General features: G+C 37.9%; 3 protein-coding genes across 6 annotated transcripts in view; 2 read left to right on the forward strand and 1 right to left on the reverse strand.

Annotated features, from left to right (window-relative positions):
• mcu (mitochondrial calcium uniporter) overlaps window positions 1-3,744 on the forward strand; it is an 80,127-nt gene extending 76,383 nt beyond the window's left edge. For both annotated transcript variants that reach the window (XM_028468955.1, XM_028468956.1), the window contains exon 9: window positions 496-3,744. In XM_028468955.1, coding sequence (XP_028324756.1) covers window positions 496-576 — 81 coding nt within the window. In that variant the 3' untranslated portion in view covers window positions 577-3,744. The remainder of the gene's footprint in view (window positions 1-495) is intronic.
• oit3 (oncoprotein induced transcript 3) lies at window positions 882-23,512 on the forward strand. The gene is made up of 11 exons (XM_028468972.1): window positions 882-885; window positions 1,305-1,454; window positions 7,327-7,407; window positions 17,278-17,652; window positions 17,730-17,840; window positions 19,378-19,500; window positions 19,611-19,733; window positions 19,959-20,119; window positions 20,803-21,215; window positions 23,086-23,185; window positions 23,270-23,512. The coding sequence occupies exons 1-11, from the start codon at window positions 882-884 to the stop codon at window positions 23,420-23,422; spliced, it is 1,794 nt and encodes a 597-aa protein (XP_028324773.1). The 3' UTR covers window positions 23,423-23,512.
• pla2g12b (phospholipase A2, group XIIB) lies at window positions 23,469-27,497 on the reverse strand. 3 transcript variants are annotated; one of them, XM_028468436.1, is made up of 4 exons: window positions 26,813-27,497; window positions 26,003-26,067; window positions 25,678-25,843; window positions 23,469-24,582 (listed from the first exon to the last, which is right to left on the reverse strand). In XM_028468436.1, the coding sequence occupies exons 1-4, from the start codon at window positions 27,375-27,377 to the stop codon at window positions 24,464-24,466; spliced, it is 915 nt and encodes a 304-aa protein (XP_028324237.1). In that variant the 5' UTR covers window positions 27,378-27,497; the 3' UTR covers window positions 23,469-24,463. The 3 variants fall into 3 exon arrangements, with proteins under 3 accessions (XP_028324237.1, XP_028324236.1, XP_028324235.1); XM_028468435.1 differs by having other exon boundaries at window positions 25,991-26,067; XM_028468434.1 differs by having other exon boundaries at window positions 25,979-26,067.
• Between the last annotated feature and the right edge of the window lie 44 nt (window positions 27,498-27,541).

The following is a 27,541-nucleotide window of genomic DNA, read 5'->3' on the forward strand; positions in this document are numbered from 1 at the left end:
TTTAAGGTAAGGCAGTAACAAAAATAAAAAAAAAATGAATAAAACTTTATACATAAAGGCTGACATTACGCTGTCGTCATTATAACATGACACCTGTCATTAGCGTGAATGATGTGTCATGAAGGCTGTCATTAAGTGTTGTTCGTTACCTGAACCCGACGAGATCCCTCCACCTAACCCAAATGCCACCATAGCTCCAAAGGTGTCATAATTTAGTGAACGACACTTGACAGCCTCCATGACACCTTATTCATGCTAATGACAGCGTACTGTTGGCCTTACCTTTAGCCTAACTTCTCAAAATTTGGCCGTCAGATGGTTATAAACTTCAAAATGTTCTACAATTTTCTACAACACTCGTATCGGCAGCGCTCGCTCGCACACCTCGCGAACCTCCGACGCTGTGAATAATTCCTGGTGAGAACCCTGTGGTCACATGTCAGCTTTACCTGTTTTTTTTTCACCTCTGAAATCCTTCTCTGTCCTCCTCTTTAGGTGGAGTTGGATCTGAAGCGTCTACGGGACCCGCTCCAGCTCCAGCTCCCAGTTCAGCAGCTGTCCTCCGATAAAAATTGATGGGAAGAGTGACTCCTTCCTCTCTCAGCTCCTGCAGTGATTTCCCTCTCCTCCCTTCTGCAATCCAGCAACCTTCTTCTTCTTCTTCTTTGTCTTTTTTCCCCCCTCAGAGCTCCTTTTTCCTCAAGTCTCCCACGACCAATAATCCCAGTCCTTTCCTCTGCAGTGGGAGTTAGTCTTTTTTTTCTTATTATTATTTTTGTCGTTTTATTTGATCTCTCCTGATTGAAATCTCCTGTTGCAAAACATTAAAAAAAAGATGATGAGAAGAATATCAGGAACTGAAGACCTCTCAAAGCCTGAGGATGGGTGAGCATGATTTAAAAATAAAAGGGAAGTTGATGATGGAGATGAAAGATTTAGATTGGGAGTTATGGATTACCCTCTAGTTTCCAGAGGGCGGAGCCTATACAGGCACTGGTGAGTCCAGCAGTGAAGCGAAACCTGCAGACGCTCCAGGACCGAGAACACGTTAAAGTGCTGTGCTTTCAGGCTAAGTGTGGGCTCCGACCCCGGTCTGCTCTACGGGTCCTGACAGCACTGTAGCCATACTTTCCTCCAGCAACTATCACCACACACACACACACACACACACACACACCTTGCTTGTGGTCGGGGACGGCTCCAAAGGACAAGTTTACAAGGAAGTTGTGACTCCTCCTCCGGGAGGGGTTTCTCTGTGGCTGAATTCTGCTGCCTCTCAAATCTCTGAGCCACGCCTTCTCCAGGTGACGGACCGCCGCCGTCCTTCCTGGTGCGACCTCCGCATGGGGCCGCCTCCACCTCCACCCCCACCCCCACCCCGCAGGATGCAGGAAAGGTACCACGTGTCCTCTTCCTCTTCCCGTGGATGTCCTTTAGCAGCCTGGCCTGCGCAAGTGTGAGAGTAACTTACCGACAACAACGTCACTGTGTGTTCTTTTATTCCAAAAAAATATTTTGGCACTTTTTATTTTGAAAGCCATAGTATATTTGTTATGAGAAATATAAATATATATGTATACAATCAAATAAACATATGACCAGAGGCTAGTTTTTTCCCAGTGGGAGGAGAGGCTCATGTACACGCATCATATCATTAGAATCCACATTTATCTGATTATCTTTTGCCATTAAGCATTTTATTCCCTACACTCAATATTACACAGTACTTTTAATCATCATTATCATCATCATCGCCTCACACTTCTTCATAAAACTAAATGTATTGTTTTCTTCTTTTAAATGAGTAAAACATACAGTTAAAAACATGTTTCAAGATTCTTATTTTTGCTTTACATTCTCATATTTAGTGTGAGTTTTCTCCTCCCACTGCTGCTGTGATGCCCCTCCCCCTCCCTCCTGCTCCCTCAATGGTAAGGCAGGGTAGACTGCATGCTGTGGTATGCCCTCAGTAGAAACTTGTGAATGTTTAGGAGAATTATTGCAATTTTTTGTACCGACTCTTGACACTTTGCTTTGTCACACCCAGCTGAAAACTCGTCCATATTTAGTCTAATCTAACCCCCATTTTTTCCCCACATTTAAAGACCTTGTCACACATTTTTATTTTGCCTCTTAATTTATTTATTTTCTTGATAATCCAAAGCTTTACATATTTTTTGGCCAGCGGGAGGATTGGTTGACCCCTCACGTCTCCTATTCGCAACTGAAAAACAAACATTTCTATAGCAATGACTCGTCAAAATCAATTCTGTAAATGTGTTCAAGCGTTTGACTCGATCCTACTGAAGATATTACTGCATTTAACTAAGGATTTCATAAGATAATGCATGATTTCATCTTAAATCAGTCGTTAGCCATGCAAGATCTCAAGGTAGGATTTAGTCTGGTTAGTTTGACAGTGTGTTCGTGTGTGTGTGTGTTTGCATTATCATCAAGGAAAACTGTGCCTTTTTGGAAATAATAACCTGTAAAGACAATGCTGGAGTGAAATGTGATGCTCTTATTTTGAAGAGATTTTAAGAGAAGGGTTAGACTCATGCGATTGGAGACACGCGGTCCGACTTCTACGTAAACGTGAATCTTTTGAAGCTTAGATCGTGTGAATCTCACTTCATTTCATTAACGTCATCAGCATTGGGTTGATTTCTCCTGAATTGGCCACCGTGCAACTCCATGACACACACACACACACACACACGCACACTCTCACAGAGAGAGAGAAACATGTTTCCTTGGAGATTTTGAGAGAGCCCAGTCCTCCCATCCTGCTGTTTCTACACTTCCATCATCACCTCCTTTTTTTTTTTTTTTTTTTTTTTTATACCATTCCACCCACCGTTTATTGCCTTTTTTTTTCTTGTTTACTTTTGAAAAATGAAATATATCAAATATAGGGAAACTTTATTCTAAAGAGGGTGTTGCATGAATGTATGTTTACAATGGGAAGTTATATAATAAAATGAATTGAAAAAAAAAAAAAAAAAAAAAGATTTATGAAAATACCTGCCGTGATAATTTAAAGAACGTTGTTTGTAGCGACTCCTATAGTTATGATAACAGGGCAGTGGATGAAGCCTTTACTGAAGTGATTTGGACCCCAGCCAACCATCAGTCCCATCTTCACCTTATGTTCTCCTTTCATCCTCTTCCTGAGCGTTCTTACTAAACAATAAATGGAAGAGCAGCCGCTATATCTTTGTCACACTTCTAACAGAGGATTTTTTAAAAAATTATTTTTTTTTTGGCTTCCTCTTCTGGATTTGAGTCCAAAGAGGGTAAAAAAAAAAGCACTCGTTTACAGAAGCTCATCTGTTTCATCAGCACTCCACTTTTTCTTTCTTCAAAGTCAGCCACAGATACTTTGTTTTCCATGTGTGTTTAAGTTTGTGAGCACTTATAATAATAATAATAATAATAATAATAATGCCTAATAGAGTGAAGCAGGAATATATAGGATGAGAGTGAGTTTATTCTGACCTCTATTTTGTTTGTTTTTCTCTTTTTTTTTGGTTTTCTGTTTGTCATATGATGCTGTAATGTTGGCAAAAACAAAACAAAAAAAGAACATGTAAGATTGTGTATCATTTATGAAATATGTATAAAAGAGAAATGTAATTCAATTATCAATAAAATCCTTATCCAGTTTTTGGAGCTGGTGGTCCAGTGGGAGCTTTTTGTCTGCGACGGAGGTTAAAAATTGTCAATAAACAGATGTTTACTTGCTGCAGGGATCTTTCAATTCCTGATGACCTTCTCCAACTTTCCTTGACCTCCAGTTTTCCTGTACAGGACATCCTACATGATAGACGTGCAAGCCTCCACACTGTGATTACAAAAAAAAAAAAAAAAAAAAGACATATTTTTGTTCTGTTGACCAAAGAAAATAAATTTAAAGTATTATACTCTGATCACTGCTTGATAAGTAATTTCCTCAAGTGAAAAAGCTAACGGCGTTGTTAGTGGTTCTGTGTTGTTGACGCTTCAGGCTAATGTCAGACCACTAACGTGCTGATGTGACTCATGTGTGTAACTTTTTACTTTTTTAGAGATAGCTAGATATATATTTAGAGCTCACATCAAACTACTTCTGCAAACACAGGCATACAAGTCCAAGCAGGAGGTCAGATTGTTAGAGATCACCAGTTATCACATATAAACTAGGGATGTTCAATATTAGCTTTATTCCAATATACCTGTATATTGTCCAACACTCATATTTGATACAATATTTATTGATATATACACAGATTCCCTCCCCACCAACCTAATTTTAGCTCACATTTACAGTATATATCTGCATGCGATAACAGGTTGGCTACTTTTAATGTGATGTGTTCCACAAATGAACATAATCTGTGCAAAATAAGAATGTTTTTTTTTGTTTATTTGTTCATTGGCTAATCTTCCTGGGGGTTAAAAAAATATACAGAAATATTACATTAAAAAGGTACACAATGACACATTTTCATTACACCAACAAATAAACACAATAAATACATGACATATACATTAAGATTGGTTTAAAAAAAAATAATAAGATTTTAAAGCGTTTTTAAACATGGGTAAAGTTGACATGTCTTTCAGATCCCGAAGCAATTTGATCCATAAATGAAAATCTCTAAAAAGAGACATTTATAAATATTTGGTTTGAGGACGATTGGTGACAAAGTTGGAGTTTGAAGCAAGTTGAGTATTGTCCAAGTGGATATGATGATGATGGGAGTATTTGATCTTTTCTTGAAATACTCTTCTTAGTATTAGTAAATTATAAAGTTTCAATGAGAGACCATGATAAGGTGTAGTGCATATCAGTGATACTGGTCCTGTAGCGACATGATCTTTAGTTGTGGGAAAAGTGTCCTCTTATTTATTTATTTATTTTTATAATATTTTGTCTCAAACATAATCACTACTAAGGCTGAACAATTAATTGCATATGCGATATCATAAAACGCGATTTTCCAATCGCAAAGGCTGCAATTATTTATTTCATTATTGTTTTTTTTTTTAGTAATTATTTATTTTAAGTGTGTTGGGAGTTTGATTTACTTAAAACAAGTTTAGTTGGTTAAAGCAGATATTAGTTGTCCTTACTTTTCCCTCACTTTAGTATGTGTGATCATGTTATTGTTTTTTTGTTTTTTTAATATCTGTTTATTTTATTTATTTATAGACTGTCCTGTTAAGTTTAGAATTGCAGTTTACATGTTTCATGAAACGTGAAGTTAGTTAGATTAAAATTTGTTTGCTTTATTGTTGTAATCTGTGCTTTAAAATTTATATTTTATATTTACTTAAAGTTTAAATAAATCTGAAATTGTTTATTATGAAACAGATTGATTTTTTGCTTGTGTTCATTGAAAAATACACGACAAGATGCCCTTGAAAAAATAGTCGCATATTGAATCGCAATAATGAGGAAAAAAAAAATCGCAATTAGATTATTTTCCAAAATCGTTCAGCCCTAATCACTACTCAGTTTTTTGGATATCGGTGGAACAACTGATACTGATCACAACTGATGTCACATTTTGTGGCTAATATGGGCCGATAATATCATTTATCCCTAATTTAAACCCAAGCAAAAGAAAGACATGTTTGTCAGAATGTCATGATGTCACCACTGAGTGATCATTAATGTCATGTTTGTAGTAAATCATCCAATAATCCAAATGCTTTCATAATTTGATCATAATATAGAGCAGGTGTTCTGTTGTGGGCTTTCATGGTCAAGTTACAGACTTTAAGTAGAACGACTTTAACAGAAAATGCAAGTGAGAGAGTATTCTGAAATTGTCACTCAGTGGTCTGCACACTGTGGTGCTGTGATTGGTCAAATCAGACTAAATATTTCCCTATAATAACATAGTGAAATCATCTGAATTGTGAGAGTCCCTTACAGCTCCTTGATTTGATGTGGTTATGTTGTTATGAACACAGACAAGTACCACCATGTTGGGCTATTAATGTCAGAGTGGGCTGAAGCCTGTTCGTCACTTGAAACAGGGATGCCTTTTGTCTGCAGCACAATCATGACTCAGCAATTCAGTTCATTAAGCGTTTCGTTTTTAGAAGAGAGAAGTTTTATTTGAGATTTTTGTGTCGTACACGATCTGCACGCCAGATACAGATTGATCCTTTAGCGTCCATCCGTTTTTGTTTTACTTGATTGTGTACGGGTATATTTAAAGTTCAATAAATGTTAAGAGTTCTATTGGTGTATTTAGTTTAATTTCTAATACTGTATATACATTGATTATACATTATCATATGAGTGTTTCAATTGTCTTTCATAATTAATGTGCTTAAAAAAAAAAAGGTATATCGGCCTCAAATATCGGCTTCCAAAATCAACTTTAGATATCGGCTGAATTTTTTTAAATTCTTTCTTAAATCGGTATCCACATCGGCCTTTGAAAATCCCATATCGGTCGACCGCTAATTCTAACTTTCATGTTGATTAAATCTCCTGGTAATTTATTCACAAAACAACTAAATCAGATTTTTTACTGCTCAGTTTTAACATTTATTTTAAAACTTAAAGGTGCAGTCTGCAACTCTCAGATCCCTCCCTCCTCGCTGCTCTCTTGTCCTGCCTCCAAACTTTAGCTAACAAGCTAACGTTAGTCCGACAGCAACATCACAATAATATAACATGCTCTGTTAAAAGCATATTACTGCAGTGCTTCTTTCTCTCAGTGTGCACACACCTCAGCAGCAGCAGCAACAACACAGTGTCACTTACAGCAGCCCATACAGAGGCTGCTGCGCGCACATGATGTAAAGCTGTCCTTACATAGTGGCAGCTTTACAAAAAGTCACTTTTAGAAGAGTTGCAGACTGCACCTTTAATAACACCATGATTGAATTTACATCACTGTATTATTTTCACACTTTAAATGAAATCCAATTTGTAAAAAAAAGAAACAACCCATTATAGCAGTTTACAGAGAAAACAGTGTACAGTGGCAAATTAATTTGTATTTCTTTTGAAAAACCCATTATTTTTTGTGATATTTTCATCATTTGAATATTATTATTCCTGCTTTTAGAAATAACTAATGCTTTTCACGCGCTTCACTGAGAGGTGATACAAGCAACATATTGTAACTTTATGAAGGATGTTCAAAAGTGCGTGTAAAACAATAAGAGGATGCTTCGCTCACAGAACAGAATGTCAGAAAGTTCAAGGAAAGAATAAGACACAGATAAGCAGCGTTTGACAAAGACTCACTTCCTTTGCTGAAGAAACAGACGAGCAACTCCAACACGGACTCGGCTCATGAGCAGCAACTTATTTCTGAGCATTTACACTTAAAAAATTAATCATGATATTTTGGGTGATTACACATCTGCTGCAGGAGTTTCTCTCAGTCACAGGAGTTGGTGAGTGCATTGTTTTTTTTTCTTCCAAATGACATGAAATCAAATAATGTGTATAATATGTCACTGACAAGTTATTTTTATTGAACTTTTCACAAAATACACAATGTAAAGAGCTGTCAAAACACAGTACAGTGTGAAGTATTTCCTCCCCCCGCCCCCCTGAACCAAAAAAAAGAACTAAATGTGGTGTATTTACACACTGGGGGTAATGAAAGAAAAATCTCAAATAAAAATCCCAAGAGTGACAAAAAGGATGTATCCACACAGAATAGCACCTAAAAAAAAAACAAAAAAAAAAACAAATAAAACAAAACGAGGTCTCCAATTTTATGACTTAAGATAAATGAAGGCACAGAAATACTGCATTAGATAAAACTATATGATTGGCAGTGAGAAAGAATTGAGCGAAAAACAAAAAAAAACTATTTCAGCCAACTGAGGAAGGAATGTTACGAGAAGGCAAAGTCGGAATATAGTCAAAAAAGGTCTGCCATATCTTTAAAAATGTACTCGTAGAGCCACGTAAAATCTACTGAAATAGAGAACATCTCTGATCCGAGTCTCATGCGTACTATCATACTGTCATAAGACAAGTCATTATTTCAATCAATTTTTATTTTCATGATTATTAACTTCACACTAAAATGTGTTTCAGTCAACAAAACCTGTTTTTCTGGCGCAAACTCAATAAAAGCAAGCAAAGGCTGGATAAATAGAATTGAATTGACCTAATTTAGTGAAAATGTTCTTAAAAAAAAAAGAAAAACAACAAAAAACCTAAAGATGAATAACCTTGTAATATACAGTATTTTAATTACTTGTTACTGGGATAAAAATGTAATATATTTGTATTTCAATATTACTGTTACACTACTTTGAGTTACATTTGGTCCAGAACACTAATTATATCACACTGATAGTGTTCGATTAAGTTTTATTTCAAATACTTCTGCTGTTTCAGGAGCAGAAAGCTCTTTTTTTGTTCCCCATAAGTTATATTTAACTATAATGATGATTTTTTTTTTCCCTCTCAAATAATAGCAAACAGTGAGAAAACAAAGCAAATATGCACTTAAATTAAATATATACTGTATATATAAATAATTATATATATTACCACTTTTCAATTTTGTAATGACTACTGAGTTACTTCAAAAATGAATATATTACTGTATTATATTACAGAAATATCTGGTTATACTCCGAACACTGGCTACTTATATGGACTTAAATGGAACTATAATCAGACCAAACACACAAAACATGATTTATTCGTGCCCAACCATTCACAAATATACAAAACATCATTCACAAACAAATGCATTTTCTTTTGCAAATAAGAAACACACCTATCAAACAAATACAGCATGTTTTACACATACAAAGAAATGTCTTCACTTTCGAAAAAAAAGTGTCAAAAGTCACGTGATAGTTTGTTTTTGTGTACTTTGTAAACTGAATGAAATACAGCTGTGCTTCTTGTTATCTCATTTCGTCAGAGTAGGGAAGTTGTTCCCTGTCAATTACATAAAGCATTTTAAATGATTTATTTATTTAGTCATTTTTGATACCAATACAACAATAAGAAAAGGGCCAAACAACCACCAATGGTTGACATACGTGCACTAGATCAGGGGTCTGCAACCTTTACTCTCAAAGGAGCCATTTTGCCTCATCACACCTGGATTAAAGTCCTCCTGGAAAAAATACCTTCTTAATGAAGACAGTACAGTGTATTCAATTCTATACAGTTAAAATTATATAGAATAATGTTTGATTTCATTTGATGTGATTTTTATTGATCATGGAAATGGCAACTTAAAGACAATTTAAAATAAAATTAAACAAATTGACATCAAGAAAAAAAACTGTATCTTGCATCTTCCAATTCTTACGCATCTCAGTTTACATGAACACAATGTTATATAAAGAACATTATTTATTTTAGTTCATGTATTAGAAAGGTTACAAAAAGTAACTTGAATTTGATAACACATGATCATGTGGTCAACACATAATAATTATTCATTTTTTGCCACACATAAAACATGCATATTTATCCACACAATTAAAATCTCTATTTTCTTCCAGAATAGTGTTTTTGTTGGTTTAGTTATCTTACCAGAGATTTAAAACTTAAGGTTAGCCACAGGTGCAGGAAAGTTGATGGTCTGTAGATGTCGACGTGATTTATTTTAGGTTAACAAATTGTTGCCTCATGATTTTATTTGCCATTAATCATTAATAGCCTCTGTAAAAAAAAATAACTCTTTATTTCAATAGTTTTTTTTTTTTTTTAAAGCTATCGGGAGCCATTGCGTAAGCGCCAAAGAGCCACGTTAGGCTCCAGAGCCGCAGGTTGCAGACCCCCTGCACTAGACTCAGAGACTTTGTCACATACACAGATTTATCTCGTGAAAAATACGCTACCTCCATGTGTAACTGAGAATTCAAATAGGAATATTAAGTGTGACTGCCAACACTGTTTTCCATATTCATTAAGACTGAATGTGCAAGTCGTTCCAAGACATTATCAGCCACACAGACACTAATTTGTCTCAGCTTTGATGTCCTTATTACAGGAAGGAACACATTTTTATTTGAAGCTGAGCTGCTCTGCGTCTCTTCAGCTTGTTTATTCAAGCTTGGATATAAAAAGGTCAGTCTGCCGTCGCCAGATTGAATGGTTTCCTGTGAAGCTTTAAACTCACAGTGGGTAAATATGTGTTTGCTGAGCTATTATGGCTCTAAAAGTGAGTTTGGGGTGATTTTGAAGGTTTTCACCTGCGTTCTTAATAACAGCTTGTCAGCCGTGAGCTTGCACAGTTATGTTTTTTTTCCACCTGCACAGTATTAAAGTATTTAAGGCCCATTGGTCGCACAATTTAAAATAAAATATCACAGTGTTACGATGAAATAAAAATCACGCTTTCTACAATATGCATGGAATGAAAGACGAGTCCTTAACTTTGTCTCCCTCAGGTCAAACACGGCTGCACGTTGTGTCGCTATAGTAAAAATTGAAATACTCAAGCTCCATCTAGAAGATTTAATGCGTAGAAACACATGAGTCAGCTAAATCTCTGCTCGCTCAGTGCTGCTGAGGCTGGACCACAGTTGGTCCATCATGCAGTACGTCTCCAAAAGGGCTCATTAATGCTGTCAGGAGAACCATCATGCTATAAATATTTCCCTTTGCTTCCATTAAAGGGACCAATAAATGTAAATATTGTTTTTTTACATGGGTGTCCTATTAGTGACAGCAGCAGCTTGTTTTAGCAGCAAGAGACTCTAGTTTGATACTAAACTCTTTAGTTCATTTTATCTCATTGTGTGTAATTGTCTCCTGTGTATTTGTCTCATGTCCTAATAGAATCAATCTGAACTAAATGGACTGTTCGTCAGCGATTTTGCTGCTGACTCGGGATGTTTCCATAGTTTACCTTGTCGGTAGGGAAAGGTTTAGGCATCGTTCGCCTTTAGAATCTTAAGAGAAAATGGGTAAAGTACTCAGTATTCATTAGCTAAATCAATGTACTAAAGTAATTGCAAAAAAAAAAAAAAAAAAAAATCGAATTCAAAATGAAAATATGAAGTATCAAGTGTTTTATGAACAACCATAACATTTAGGTTTGTGTTTACTACATCAAACCAAATCACCGTTATTCGCAGTAAATACAAAATCTCACAAATAAAGTCTCGGTAATTAACTTGGCTGCTTTCACCAATCAATACAACTGTTTTATATATATAACTAAACTAATATACCCAACAACTGGATTATTATCACAACAAACATATATAACTTGCTTATAGTAACATTTGAGTGTCAGAGGTTGTATTTAAAAAAATTATATAATGCAACGTTCAGTGGGTGTTTGGTTTACCTGACCCAGAGGTCGGCATCACAGCGGGGGCCACAATAATGTGTGTTTGATACAAGGGCCACATTATCAACGTTTAGAATAATGACCAATCTGAGCATTAACACAGGAAACAATAAAGGATTTTTATAGTAATTTAGTGTGTTTTTCTGACATTTTGTGCATGTTTATTGTTGTTTTGCTTGTTATGAAGGATTTTGTGCATTTTTGTTGTCGGTTTGTGTATTTTTCCAGTTTTTTTGGAGTCAAATTGTATATTTATGTTGGCCTTTTGCATTTTTTGGAGTGTTTTTTGTGTGTTTCTGTTGTTGTTCTGTTTGTTTGTGAGTACTGAGAATTTGCAGTCACTTTTTGTGTTTTTTTTTTTTGCATTCTTTTGTTGTCATTTTGTATATCTTTTGAATCATTTTGTGTATTTCTGTTGTCGTTCTGTGTTATTTGGAGTCATTTTGTGTATGGCTGTTGTCAGTATTTTCATTCTTTAAGTAGTTTTGTGTGTTGTGGAGTATTTTCTGTGTTTTTCTTGTCTTTTACTGTACTTTTCTTGCAATGTTGTAATTATTTGTATTTTTTAACGTAATTTTTGCTTTTGCTTGGGTATTTTTCTGTCATTTGGTACGTTTACTTTGGGGGGTCGCATAAAATTAGACTGAGGGGCGCTAGTGGTGTAACAATACATTGATCCATATGGATACATTGATTCATTAATTAACGATCCAACTTCACTGATGCACAATGACAACATCGATAAACATCGTCATCTTTAAGATACGCTTTTATTTTGAAATTCATTATACTTAGTTATATAACAGTGTGGCATCATTAACATCATTCTGTTTCATCACACCTGAATCTAATGTGTTTAATCAGCCAACTCTGCTGAAGGCCTGGTAATGAGCTACTAATCACATTCAGGTGTGTTGAAGCAGACACTCCTCCCCTGATCATCTTTAATAACATGACAAACACAAAGAGAAGTGCATTAAACAACACTCAATCTGTTAAGTAAATGTTCAAAATATTGTGGTATTGGTGGTGGGTAAAAAAAAACAACTAGATTTGTGAATTGCTGAAAATGGGACAAACCGGTTAAAAGCACCTTTTTCAAGAGTAGGTTAGGAGGAAAGTGTTTTCCAACCATTTTTGTCCAAAGTACCCCTCTTCCTTTCTGTCATATCGTGAGTACCCCCTAGTTCATGATATGCATCCTTTATTTGTGTCAGCAGGCTCGTCGGAACCCTTTTCTGCATCTGGTCCAAGATTAACCTTGGATTCATGTCTTTTATTCACCTACTTCTGATGTTTTGGCCATTTTAGATTTTGAACTTCACCTTTTCATGTATTTAAAATAAGAGTTGTGTCACAATGTATTATAGACAGTAATGATAGACCAATACATCGGCCTGCAGATATTATCGGCCGATTTTTGCGTTTTTTACGTGTATCGGCATCGGCCGATGAGGGCTGCTGTGTTCGCCGATCCGCATTATTTACAGAGAGCAGAAAGATTTTTTGCTTGTTCTTGTTCTACATCACCTGTTTTTAATATTTGTTCAATATTTTTTTACTTGTTCTTGTTCTACATCACCTGTTTTTAATATTTGTTCAATATTTTTTTACTTGTTCTTGTTCTACATCACCTGTTTTTAATATTTGTTAAATATTCTTTAATTGTTCTTGTTCTACATCACCTGTTTTTAATATTTGTTAAATATTTTTTTACTTATTCTTGTTCTACATCACCTGTTTTTAATATTTGTTCAATATTTTTTTTTACTTGTTCTTGTTCTACATCACCTGTTTTTAATATTCGTTAAATATTCTTTAATTGTTCTTGTTCTACATCACCTGTTTTTAATATTTGTTCAATATTTTTTTACTTGTTCTTGTTCTACATCACCTGTTTTTAATATTTGTTAAATATTCTTTAATTGTTCTTGTTCTACATCACCTGTTTTTAATATTTGTTCAATATTCTTTAATTGTTCTTGTTCTACATCACCTGTTTTTAATATTTGTTAAATATTCTTTAATTGTTCTTGTTCTACATCACCTGTTTTTAATATTTGTTCAATATTTTTTTACTTGTTCTTGTTCTACATCACCTGTTTTTAATATTTGTTAAATATTCTTTAATTGTTCTTGTTCTACATCACCTGTTTTTAATATTTGTTAAATATTTTTTACTGGTTGTTCTACATCACCTGTTTTTAATATTCGTTCAACATTTTTTAACTACCTTTGTTAATTTCAATAAATGTTCCTTTTTAAAAAATTGAGACTCGTACCATTTGTAATCATCATGGAGTAAATTTTTTTGATGTAAATTGAGGGAGCAAATGTTGTATCGGCTCAAGAAAATCAGCAGTCCGTATCGGTCATTGGCTAAGGCTGATGAAAAAAAATAATCGGTATTGACATCGGCCCTAAAAAAAAATCCATGTTGGTTTTTCCCGAATAGAAAGATGAGGAAAATGTCTGCGCGCATGTACAAATGTGTCCTATAATGTTAGAAATATAATTGACAAATGTTTCTGTGTATCCCCTGAGATGTCTTCAAGTACCCCTGCTTGGAAATGTTGCATCTGGTGGTGTAGAAGAAATCTTTGGGACAACTGAATTGCAAATATTATGACATTTATTGTACAATCAGAGTCCAAAAACAGGGTGTCACACTCACAACCTGCTGACAGCAGCTGGCCAGATCAAACACAGCAATTTCTGCAAACTCTAAACATTTCCCAACAAGCTAGTGCCTATATATACTCATCACCATATATGGAACTACCTTGTTCTAGAAATAGTTAGAGAAAAAGACAACCTATCAATCAGTGAAACAGGGAGCTTGTTGTTTGACCCCCAAGTTTAATTAGATCTCAATGGTACACTGACAAAAATGAAGGCCTCTAAGCTCTTTACTATGATGTATTGAAAACAGTTAACCTTTGTTCAAAAGAGTATAAACCTTTTATTATCAAGATGTTAAATACTTACATACAGTTCAGGAACCACTAAGTTAAGGTATGGCTGTACAGTTTTAGGAAAACAGTATATGTGACTATATTTCACCCACAACACTGACATCTATATTTAAAGTGCAGAATAATATTGAAAAATGGTATTCTATGAGATACAGTACATTTCATCTTAAATGGAAAGACCCTGTAGGCTGAGCACTGCTTATATCTCTGAAAAGTGTTTTTTATCTTGTTGACAGTTATCAGTTCTCTTGTCTTTGCCTGCCACTATAGATGATTTACTGCTGAACTGACCAGCCTCTTGCTGTTTCTTCATCCCCGTGGATGCTCACTCAGTTTGACTCTCTTTCATTCCTAACAGCTTCTGTTTCCTGACCACATCTGACAAAAATCCCACTGAAAGTGAAACAAGTCCCACGCTGACAGAAGAGCTCTTTGTGGACAACTTACTGGCTGTCAGATCAAAGTGGTCACAAGCCTTTATTACCCTTTAGCTTCAGGAGTCAAAGGTTGTCATGACAATGAGTTTGACAGTAAAATGATGATCTGAAAGCAAAGCCTGGTGAAGAGACTCACAGTGGACTGAGCACACACTTAAATCTTTGCAGGGTAACTGATTGTGTTTCATTGGATTATTGTTAATCCAGAAGTTGACTCAACAAATGTCACACACACAGGCCAAATAGATGGTTCCTTTTCTGAGAACACATTTTAGCCTTAAAGGTGCAGTCTGCAACTCTTCTAAAAGTTACTTTTTGTCATATTTGTTAAAGCTGTCACTATGTAAGGACAGCTTTACATGAAACTAGTAGTTTGTGTGAAAAAAATAGGCTCATTGAGAGCCAGGATTGTGTTTGATGGACTGTACGACAGCTGTTACTCACAGTCCCCGCCCCCTTCCCGGGGCTGAAGCGCCGTCTTTTTTACAGTGTATGGTCTGGAGGACTAGAAGATGGAATTAGCAACTTTTCTGCTTGAAAGGTAATTACTGCTGCTTGATTTACATTATGTTTGATTTGTAATTGTTACACTAGAACTCTGTAGTGCATGTGTTTGTTTGTTTGTTTGTTTGTGTACAGCAGCCTCCGTGTTGGCTGCTGTAAGTGACACCGTGTTGTTGCTGCTGCTGCTGAGGTGTGTGCACATGAAGAGAGAAGCGCTGCAGTAATATGCTTTTAACAGAGCATGTTATATTACTGTGACGTTGCTGTCGGACTAATGTTAGCTTGTTAGCTCCTCTGAGAGAGGGACTTTGGAAAGTTTGGAGCCAGGGCAAGAGAGCAGCGGGGAGGGAGGGGGAGAGAGGGATCTGAGAGTTGCGGACTGCACCTTTAAATGATGAATGATTGATTAAATAAATGAATGCAGAAATAAAATAGGACTGACATTTCAGCTTTGGCCAGTCTATAGACTTCCTGGAGGTGGTGCTGAACTGGTTTTTAGTGTTTCGTTCCATAGTGTAACCTACACACATGTAGGCCCATGTTCGGTTCATTAAGGTTTTCTGAAGCTTATTGAACAGTTAGCAGCAGTGCTAGACATTATTATATACCTACAAACTTGGGTTTTGAGAGAGAATTACAAAGTTTATTTAGATCTAGTCAGTTATTCTTATAATATAAGTGGATCTAGTCATTCTATCTTCATTTATTGTCATTACCTGAACAGTTTCCCTTCTGTTCTCGTGCTCACAGGAGTTAAAACTGCTGTGAAAAGCAGTTTTCAGTGGAGCTCCAGAGGAAGTGCATTAGCCCATTTTCCATAGAGGATAATAGCTCATACAACTGAGAACTTTCCATTGTCCAAAGTACGCATCAAGATTCAGTCTGAGTCGACGTTTAAGGGCAGAGGTTTGTAATGTCTGTATGATGTATTGAAAAGACTAAACAGCCTCAGGAGAAGGTTGAAAAATCAACCATACTTTGACATTACATGGATGGCCTGAAACGTACGTTGGAAAGAATCCAACTGAGCACAGGCAGAAGGATACTTCATCAAATCCTGTAAAATCTGTGGATGTTACTGTAACTTTCATCACCTTTGGTTTGAAGAACATACCAGAAGTATAAAGAGTATATTGATTTATCCTACTCAAGTAGAAGTAGTGTTACGTGATTGAAATTGTACTCAAGTACAAGTAGAAGTAAGCCCCAAGTTTATTTTTGGTAATGAATCTTGCCACGGTTCCCTCATATACTGTTAACATCTCATGTATAAACTGCAAAAGGAAGAGAGGAAATCATGCACAATTGGAACTGAATTTATTTTCAACAAAGAATACAAAACAATTCTAATTTTAAATAAAATAACACCAATGAATGACATTAAAAATAAAGCATTTCTCAGGCTCTAAAGATAGCGAGATGTATTAACTAGCATTAAATGCTATTTTGGCACCGTGCATTAGGTTTAATCTGGTTGTTGGGCTGTGATGTGATGCATTTGATTATTGTCTGGTCATTTCATTTTCTGTAGTTTCTCACTGTCGGTTGATCCTTTTAAAACAAAAATAATAATAAATTACTCAGTAACGGTTGGGTGTAGAAATGTAACAAATTACTTCTTTTAAATCCTATTTAAGTACAAGTACTCATAAAAGCAACTCAACTACAGTAACGTGAGTACTTGTAATCCATTACTTTCACCTCTGCATAACAATGGGATTGTGTTAACATCAAAACTTCCCAGATTTTATTCATTAAGGCCGCCATCTTTAAAGTGAACGTCATGTTGAAGTCGACACGCCTTTGGACCATAGTTTTATTCTTGATATTGGTGGTTTTTTCTATGCAGTGCTTAATAGAGATCTCATTTACCTGGTAAAACATCTGTATTCCTTAATTCATATTTGCTGAACTCAGAGAAGAGCTGAGAAAGACAAAGACTAATCCTGGAGTAAAGAGACACAAGTGGTGCTCAATAGGAATGTAGAAAACATAGAAAGAGACAAAGAGGACATTTAAGGTAATTTATTTCATCACTTGTGCTTTCCTCCCTTCACGTCCCAGTTCTGGATCCCTGCTCGGCCTACATCAGCCTGAATGAACCCTGGAGGAACACAGACTATCACATCAACCAGTCCTCAGGTGTACCCAACTGTGACAACCACGTCTCTGGTGAATGGTATCGCTTCACTGGCTTGGCAGGAGACGCAATGCCCACTTTCTGCATTTCTGAAAATCACTGTGGCACCCATGCCCCGATCTGGATGAACGGCAACCACCCAAAGCTCCATGAAGGCATCGTCACTGTGCCAGTGTGTGCCAGCTTCAGTGAAAACTGCTGCCAATGGAACGCCAGTGTGGACGTAAAGGCCTGCGCTGGGGGATACTTTGTGTACCGCCTGCCCAGTCCCTCAGTCTGTTTCCATGTTTACTGTGGCCGTGAGTGAGCCAATCCGATGAATGCTTCACAGCCCATTGAATGATCTGACGTGCATGTTTCTGTGTGTGTTGCACAGATTTCTATGACATCTGTGATGAAGTGGACTGCATCGGCCCTAAATGTCTGCAGTCTGACTGTCGCTGTGCACCTGGAACTGTGCTCGGAACAGATGGACAGACATGTTTGGGTGAGACAGGAGGACGATAACGACGAAAAATAATTGTAACATAAAGAAGAGGGTGAATAAATTGCTCCTGGAAAAAGTCATAAAAGTAAAAAGTCAGACAAGATTTGCATTTGCTCCCTGATCAGTGACGATGGAGAGGGAATGAGCAGCTTTTATTTGATGTTTGCTGGAATTGAAATGATACTAAGAACTGGCAATAGGTAGTGGATATGATTGCTGCATCATTCGGATTCTGTGAATTTAACATTTTGCATTTGGTTGTTGCACCTTTACCACATGACATTACCGTGAGTAAGATAGATAGATAGATGGATGGAAAATAATCAGGCTAAGAATACAAAGAAAAGAAAAGAAAAACCTAGTGGACCAACAATTATTCATCAAATCCTGTTTAATAGACAGCTGAATTGGTTTGATTAGAAGTGAAAATTTAATTTAATCATCAAAGACATAAAACAGCAAACATGTCAGTTAGTAAATCTATCTGCCTGCTCCCTACGTTCATAGCAGTCAGTTGTAACAGTTATAACAGGACAGTTTTTGAAAGGAGACAGAAGAGGCTGTGGAAGGACAAACTCTGCCATACAAAATCTAGCTTTTCCTCTGAAAAATGGACGACCACATCTTTGAGTTCTCCTATTTGCTAATGATTATTATAGTGATGCTCCTCCATCAGAAAACAGGAATGAATGCTAGTGCTAATGCTAGCACACCTGAGTGGTCTTGACAAAAACAAACTATATCTCTATTGTCTCATGCAACACAGGCACATGCATGTTATGGATAAACTAAGTAAATGTTACAATATTTTTGTGACATTTAACTGACGTGGCGTGGTGGAGGTCTGCACTCTCTGATCGTTTTCTAGTTTAGCTAGTGAGTGAGAAGTGAGTACTTGTCTTATGAACCTGTGAATGTGTTAATTTAGCCAATTTAGATTAATCCATCCATATTCAGACCTGCTTGTTGCTTTATTCAGGGTTGCAGGGGTCTGCTGGTGCGTATCACCAGCTCAATGGCCATTAGGCGGGGGTACACCCTGGACAGAGTGCCTGTCCATTGCAGGGCAAGACACACAGACACTAAAAGACAACCACTCACTCCCACGGGCAATTTAGAGACTCCATTCAACCAAACAGTCATGTTTTTGGATTGTGGGAGGAAACCCACGCAGCCCGGGAAGAACATGCAAATTCTACACAGAAGGGACCCAAGTGTCCACCTCAGGGCTTGAACCCAGTTTGAACAACTGTTTCTATGGTCTTTAGACTCAGATCAAGCCCACATCTCTGAAGGTCTCACAGTAAAAGGACTTTATTCATAATAAATAGTCTCAAAATGCTTTACAATGTCAGCTCATTTACCCATTCGCACACCAATGGAAGAGAGCTGCCATTTAAGGCGCAAATCAAGCAACTTAGGGTTCAGTGTCTTGTGGGATCAAACCCCCAGCCTCTTAATCAGAAGACAACCTCTTTACTACCTCTGCCACGGTGACCCATGCTTATCTGATCTTGTTGCCATGTTACTGTTTCAGATGTGAATGAGTGCTCTGAAGGCAACGGCGGGTGTGCAGAGGTCTGTGTGAACACCAAAGGCTCCCGACGCTGTGAATGTGGCCAAGGTCGCGTGATGGATACTGACGGGCTCCACTGCAAAGGTGCCGCCATGTACTTACAATCATAATAACATTCAGGGATGATTAAACACGTGGTTCGGGTATTTAATGGTCTTGGTAAACCTTCATTAATTCTGTGTTTACTCATGTAGATATTGCAGGCTGTCACAATAACAATGAAGGCTGCAGCCACGGCTGCACCCAGCTGCTGAACTCCTATCGGTGTTACTGTCCCAGAGGGCTGGAGCTGGGAGAGGACCAGCGCACGTGTCAGGGTGTGTGTGTGTTTGAGATATAAACAGAGTTGTGCTGACATTATTAAACAGAGGACAAAAAAATGTAGCTCTGCATTTACCTGGAAAGGCGTTATTATGACAGATAACGCGACCATGGTAAGATTCGAGCAGCTCTTTGTTGTTGGACCAGTACTCTGTTCTGTGATTTGGACCATTCCGTGTCACCATAACAATATGTCACATTGTTTGCTTGCCTCCCTGCAGTGCCAGTCCTGTGTGACTCCCACTCTATCACAGTGTCAGTTCCCAAGGACCTTGTTGGCGGGCTGGAGCTTTTTTTGTCCAACTCATCTTGTCGTGGTGTCTCTAATGGCACTCACATCAACCTTCACTTCAGCCTCAAGACCTGTGGCACAATAGTGGAGGTCAGAATGATGGTTTTAATTGAACGTTTAGTTCTTAGGTTTCTGAGTATGATGAGTGATGAAATCATACGCGTTGTTGGCAGGGGGCAGTTGGGGGTTTGGGTCATAAGTATTCATTCCACTATTCCCAACTTCATTCGAAAAAAGTGCTGCTGCTTTGATTCTAACATATTTAGAAGAAGAATCAGGGCGTTCACTTTTATTTATTGTCATACGTGTTTTGTTGGCCCGGGTGAGACTCGAACCAGCGACGCTCCATATATAAGCCCACGTCCTTAACCACTAGGCCACAACTCCCACTGTATACTATAATATTACTTTTCAGTGAAATGGTCCTAAACTTTTGAGACTTTAGGTTGGTTCTTCTTTTGGTGAAGCGACACTGTGCCCAGCAGTTCATGTATGGTACTGCAGCAAAAATGAACCAAAAAAGCAGCAGCCGACCTGATTTTATCATGAATTTACAACATTATAAATTATAAGTTACTAATCATTTTTCCATTATTAAACACATTGTGGTTAGCACAAATCTCAAGATGGTCTATATAATTAATACTAGTTTTTTCTTTTGCCCCACTGGCATGATCTCAAACTCCGCCTATGGATGAAATGTTATGCTATGTTATAATAACTGTGGATTTTCAAAGTTTGCCATTAACTGAAAAGCCTGTTCAATAATTTAGGTGACGGATGAAAAAATTGTGGGGACCAACCTGGTGACAGGCGTCCCCAAGAGCAGCCTGAGCAGCAGCACTGACCTGATAGTCCGCACCAATAAGTTAGTGCTCCCAGTCACCTGCGAGTTCCCCAGAGAGTACCACGTGTCGGACGGATACCAGGCGAGTCTGCGCAGCTCAGCCCTGCAGCTGGCCGGTCACAGTGAGGGGGTTTTCCACTTCTCCCTAGAGTTCTTCAAGAATGCAGAGTTCTCAGAGGTCTATAGCAGCCCTCCTCAGCTACGCCTACATGAATCCCTGTTTTTTGGTGTTGAGCTGAAGGAGAAGCTGGAGGGCCTCTCTGCACTGGTGGAGTGCTGCTTTGCTACCCCAGGACCCAAAGCTGACCAGGCCATCAAGTACTACCTCATCAAAGATGGGTGAATACCAGACCTATAGACACTGTTCTGCAACTTTAGTAATATGACGACCATTTAAACTCCAGCCCAGTCTCACAGGGATCCTGGAACTGTCACGAAAATGGCTTCATGTAATTTTTCGAGCGTGCTAAACACGCAGAAATTTGTGCCAAACTGCTTGGAACAAATTGCAAACCATGACCCCAAACTGGAACCCCTAACCATAACCCCTAACCAGGACCTCTAACCAGAACCCTAACCAGAACCCTAACCAGAACCCCAAACTGGAACCCCTAACTGGAACCCCTAACCATAACCCCTATCCATAATCCCTAAACATAAACCCTAAATAAAATGTTCTAATAAGTAGTAATTGTACAAAACATTTTCCAATTGTTTGGATGTTGTGTCCAGCAGCACAAAAATAATGTGGAAGTTGTGTTGGCACACAAACATAGAATTATTATTATTATTATTATTATTATAAAACGACTGTGCATGAGGTCAGACACACATACAGAAATGTATTTTGTAGCCTCTATTAAACAACAGATACATTTGAAAGAAAATGAACATTTGAACACATGATCTTCCACATCATGCATGTATCCAAACTGTGTATTATGAGTTCAAATAGTTTTACACACACAACTATGACTGATTACTTCCACACGCACTCCACTCCAGATTTAAATATTTTTTTCTTTATTGTGGTACAATACATTGTTCACTGGGACTAAGCAAAACTAAGTTAGATATCTAGATATATATCCGTGGAAGGATTTGATCAGTCAAACAATACCAATTGCATCTTATTTAATGTCGAATTTGGAATTATTGTATTGTTTGATTTGCCTAAAATCTAACCCTGATAGCACACATACATCTCGCCGACGTCGACACGATGAATGAAGTTGCATCGGCGAGACGTATTATGGAGAGCCTTTGCTCATTGGGCAGACGTCGCTGAGACATTGGCGTTTGATCGATGTTTGAAACGATGGATTAAAAATGCTCAGCAGAGCCCCTTTACATCTTACATTAACCTTTATTTAGCTCGGATCATTCAGTTAGTAAATATCTCTATATCCAGAGTCGAGTATTTACTTAAATCTGATGGGAGTATGGCAATATCAAAACAACAACACAAACAATATACTACCACTAAATAACTTATTGTATGTGGACAAAATAAAGAGAGACACAGTTCATGATCATAAATGTGTTTTCAGCAGCATAGCCAAAAGAGCCCCAGCACAAAAACAGCTTCATGGAAATGACATTTTACAGTTCTATAATTTTATAAGTGGTATCACCAATTTGGGGGGAAAAACACGCAAAATGACGCATTAGGAGTAGAATCCTGACGCACGATCTGAGGCCGACATCGGCGAGACGTATGCGTGCTATCTGGGAAATAACTGACTGAAATTATGATAAAAAGCGAACACTAATGTAGTTTTGACAATAGCTCTCTGATATTGTAAGCACATACTACTGAAATACCGTAAATAGAGTTGCAGCACAAACAGCTTTTGAAATAAAGGCCAACACTTTGAGTTAGAGGACAGGAAAACCCCCCCCTCCTTTAATAAAAAATACTGAATAAAAAATACTAACGTGCTTTGTTCTCGGATTAGGGCTGAAGGGATGCTTTAATAATTGCACAGAGGAACAGATTGAAACCTTCATCAATGTCATTCCTCTTTATCGGCTGCAGTGTGAGTTATCCTGGTGCTGCTTCAGGGACTATAATCTCATTTCATGATTCTCTATTTAATTTCCTGCACTGTTTCAGAGCCCTGTGGCTGCTTGTATTAATAAATGTTCTAGTTGGTTGTACTTCATTGTGGGAGAGGTCTCACCTGAATGTCTTTGGCTTTTGACACAGATGCATCTGTGATGAAACAGTGACACAATACACTTTAAAGGACCAGCTCTCTAAGCACTACCAGGTTCCTGTCTTTAAGTTCATCGGCAAGGACAACAGAGTAAGTAGAAGCATTCAGGGAGCCAGCTGCCTTCTGCCTATGATGTGGTCTGGAAACTCAAAGTGAGGTTGTCTCTGTTTTCAGCAAGTGTTCCTGCACTGCCAGGTGTTGGTATGCAGAGCAGGAGACTCTCGCTGCACGCAGGGATGTGGCAGACGTGTCCGGCGGGCGGCCATGAGGGGTGAACCTGAGGGGCAGCAGACGCTCAGTGCAGGGCCTGTCTTCATCCTGCCTTAGCAGTGGTTATGTAATGACATTAGCATTTAGATTACAGATACACAAACAAACTTAGACTTCAGTTTATTGCACTTTTCCATTTACATTCTGCAGCAGATACGTCATGTCATTCTTTCGCTTAATATTGTTAAGGAAGTATTGTGAATTATGTTAAATGAAAGGTATAAAAACAATTCCTTTTTTGAAAGGTATTAACTGAATTACAATGAAATGTGACAGTCAGGGTTGGCCGACAGCTATTTTATATATATTTTTTATTATTATTCTTATTGTTTTTTAAGTTGTGTTCTTTGTAAATTGGTGTCATGGTGTAAGATTATTATTCTTTCTGATCCTTTTCATTCAAGATTTGGGAATTTTGGGATTTTATATTCAACTGTTTTGTTAAAAATCCTATTTTTAGTGCAAACATCTAGATCTCTTTACGCTTCACATACATGTTGTGCCACTTTAACACTGGGCTTTCTGATGAATGACATTTCAATTAAAATCTTTCATTTCGAACAACTTCAGCCATCGCTCAGACTTGAGCCCACCTCAGAGATTTGGTGGGTTTCCAAATATGAAAAACATAAACCGGACAGTTATAGTATGAATTCATTCTGCCTCAGTTGAAATGGTGTGATGGATTATTGGGAGCTTGTCATTTGTTTAGAGCATGGTTGGAGATAACATTAATCTGCAGTGAAACTGGAGCTGGCTTTTATGGACCCTCAAAAGTACATTTAAAGATAACTTCAAACATGTGGCTGTAAAGAGTATTAAATTGAAATTGTGAATAAAATAATCTTATATTGTTCTATCTCAACAGAATTAACCATTGCCTTCTCACTAACAGTCACAGTGTATGGAGTCATTTATTAGTTTAGGTTAATGGAGTCATACAGGCCTGAAAGTGGCCTAAAACAAAGTCTGAACAGGTTGTCAGTGATTAGATATCCAAATAAACTGTCCACTGTTGTGTCTCGTAACCTCTTTGTCTTTAAATACTGAGAGTTATTTCATGAATGATCTTGTCCTTGACCAAAAGGCTTCAGAGAGTCACAGTTCATCCTTCTCCTCCTCACTGCAAACACACGCTGCCCTCTGGCTGTTCATGTAAGGCCTGCAGCCCAGAGTCCACACTGTGTTGTAGAGAGCATCTGCCATTGATTCACAAGCTGAGGACACACAACAGAGACACACACGTGTGTAATTTCATGTGTTTTTTTTTAATGCCTGTTTTTGTGTCTGTACTTTAGGTTTTCTCAAATATTTCATTGGCAAAGACACAAAATCCTTTACATTTCCAATTTAAATGTCCAATCATAAAGCGGGACTAGATAACCACCAGTTAACACTAGTATGTCTAGTTGCTACAATAACAATAACCATAGCAGGTTTTTTTTTTTACTAGTAACCTTAAGATTTGATTTTGCCTAATAACTAAAGAAAGTGTCTATTTGTACGGTTGACGTACGGACAACCCCCAGTGCTATTGGTATGGTTACCGAAGTACAAGTACGTAGCGTCTTAGGGTTAGGGTTAGGTTAAACCCCAATATCGCAGCAATTTTTAGGGTTAGGTTTAGGGTAAGTCACGTGACCTAAACTGGCCAATGACTGACCCATCACGTGACCTAAACTGGCCAATGACTGACCCATCACGTGACCTAAACTGGCCAAATAGGTGCGTTGCGTACGAATCAAATGTTGGTATATTAATACGATAACCGTACGGAGAGCCACTGCCATAACTAAATTACAATTGGCAGTGGGTATCCGTACGGTTGCCGTATCGATATACCGACATTCTATCCGTACGCAGCGCCCCTTATTGGCCAGTTTAGGTCACGTGACTAAGACTAAACCTAACCCTAAACCTAACCCTAACCTAAATTAACCCTAATCCTAAAAATTGTTACGATATAGGGTTATAACCTAACCCTAAAATGCTACGTATAAGTACTTCGGTCAACGTACCAATAGCACCGGGAATTGTCCATATGGCAATCGTACGAATAGACACTTTCCTTACAATTTTAAGTTGGCAGAAAATGTAAAACTAGACATAAAATCTGATATTTTTCATGAGATTTTTCTAGAGAACCTTGACAGGGATGATAAGAATAAGAAATAAGAATAGCTGGTTGTAAGTCTGTCTTCACTAAAGCAGAATCTGGATGAAACTCACTCACAACACTTTGTGTTACTTCAACAACTGCTGAAATACACTTTTTTTTCCTTCTTTTTAGTACAAATCAGCTCAGATCTTACCTTGCACTTTGCTTTCAAAGCCCAGGCTCTTCTTAAGGTCAGAGCAGATGTCATGCAGGCACAAGCGAAACTTGGAGTCACAGTCGTATTTGCTCGTTCCACAGGTGTCGTAACACGTGTCCAGCAGGTTGCAGCACTTGGTCATAGCAGGAATCCCTAAGTCAAGCTGTCAGAAAGTACTGCATTAAGCAAAAAGAGCTTCTTTGTGTATTCAGCACAGTTAAATATATATATATTTTTTTTTAATATATATATATATATATATATGGGATGCCGGTGCTGTAAATAAGCATCAACCTACTGCAGCATTCACCTGGAATCCTACCAGAGATGAGCTGCACCCATTGGGCTCTGGAAGCTGATACCCAGGGCGAGGCTGAGGAAGTTCTCCTGCGAAAGCAAAGAAGTCCTCTTTTCACATCTCCAAACACATAAACCTAATGTGATTGATTGTATAGCTCTGATATAGGATGTACAGGGACTCCCCTTCATTTTAACCACTTTTACCCATTTTGAAGGGAAGTGTTGAGCTCTTTTGTTGCATTTTTTGTTTCATTGCTTGAGAATCAGGTTAAGGATCGGAGCGTGGGACTCCAGATCCCTTTGAAATGTGATATTGAATTGAATACAATCTGATTAATAACAGATATTGTATCATTCTGCCCTCAGGTATGTTTTTTCTGATAAGATGTGACTTCTGTTTGGTTGTGTAACTAGAGGGACATTTATCTCCGACTGATAAACGTGTGTTCTTTTTTCAGGATTTGTCCCAAAATGTTATCTTGCATGATGACGTAAGGCAGTTGTAAACTGACAGCACAGGAAGTGATTGAGGAGTGAAATGAGATGTGCTGAGTTGACATAAATGACATAAAGTGATGGTAATGCCAACGTCTCCCTGAGATTTAAGTAAGAATAATACAACACAAAATGCACAATATGCACAACTGTAACATCACATTGCACTCCCAACATAAAATAGTCGACTCTTCCGCACCCCTTCCATGGTCCTGCCCTGACTCTCTCTTCCATGTTCCCTTACCGCTCACCTAGGTGTAATACATGTGTAGACGAGGTAAAAATAAATAAATAATAAATTTAAAAAGTGAGAAGACAGAGTGAAAAACATCCCTACCATGTCTGCAGCGGTACTGGCAAACACCATTATGTCCTCCAACCAGTTCCACCAGAGAGTCAAAATATCCGTGCGCGGTCTGGAAGGTGTTTCTGATTGAGCTGAGGCTCCAGCTGTTATCATCTGGCTGTGCTGCAGCTCTGGTCGGGGTCTCTGTTGTCTGCACGGGTTGGATTTCATTTGCCTCAGGTGAACGATGTTCTTTGTTATCGTGTTCTTCAGATTGTTGATCTGCCTCTGACTCCTCCACTGTTTCACTATCTGTTACCTCAACATCCACTTTAGGTTCTTCAACTGCTGGTTTATCAACTTCAAGAATTTCACCTAGTAGTTTTTCACCATAAGGAGTCTCGACTGCAGCTGCTTCAGCTGGAGGTAGAACATCAACATCAGTAGCCACAGCAGCCGCTCCACCTTCATCAGCTTCAGAGACAGCAGCAGCAGACTCCAGAGCAGGGGCCTCCACCTTCTCCTTCTCCTTATCTTCTGCTTGGTAGTAACCCAAAGTGGCACACATGCCCGAGGACACCAAGAGGAGCAGCAGAACCTGAGTGCGAAGGAACATGGTGCCGACTCTGGAAGAAGAAGATCTCCACAGCGTGAGGAGGTTGTTGACAGAGAGGGAAGAGCTGGGACACTGAGGGACAAAACCAGTGTCTGCTCACTCTGCCAGTCAGCCTCAGCTCAGACTTTGACCTGTGATTAGACTGGAGCAGACAGCAAGGCATA

The sequence above is a fragment of the Gouania willdenowi genome, chromosome 15, assembly GCF_900634775.1.
Source record: "Gouania willdenowi chromosome 15, fGouWil2.1, whole genome shotgun sequence".
Classification (NCBI taxonomy): domain Eukaryota; kingdom Metazoa; phylum Chordata; class Actinopteri; order Blenniiformes; family Gobiesocidae; genus Gouania; species Gouania willdenowi.

Coding starts and splice junctions, on each gene's coding strand:
- pla2g12b (XM_028468434.1), bottom strand. CDS start 27,377: ATGTTCCTTCGCACTCAGGTTCTGCTGCTCCTCTTGGTGTCCTCGGGC. Junction 26,068..26,812: donor CCAGTACCGCTGCAGACATG/GTAGGGATGTTT, acceptor TTGCTTTCGCAG/GAGAACTTCCTCAGCCTCGC. Junction 25,844..25,978: donor GATTCCAGGTGAATGCTGCA/GTAGGTTGATGC, acceptor ACTTTCTGACAG/CTTGACTTAGGGATTCCTGC.
- oit3 (XM_028468972.1), top strand. Junction 17,653..17,729: donor TTTCCATGTTTACTGTGGCC/GTGAGTGAGCCA, acceptor TGTGTTGCACAG/ATTTCTATGACATCTGTGAT. Junction 17,841..19,377: donor AGATGGACAGACATGTTTGG/GTGAGACAGGAG, acceptor TTACTGTTTCAG/ATGTGAATGAGTGCTCTGAA.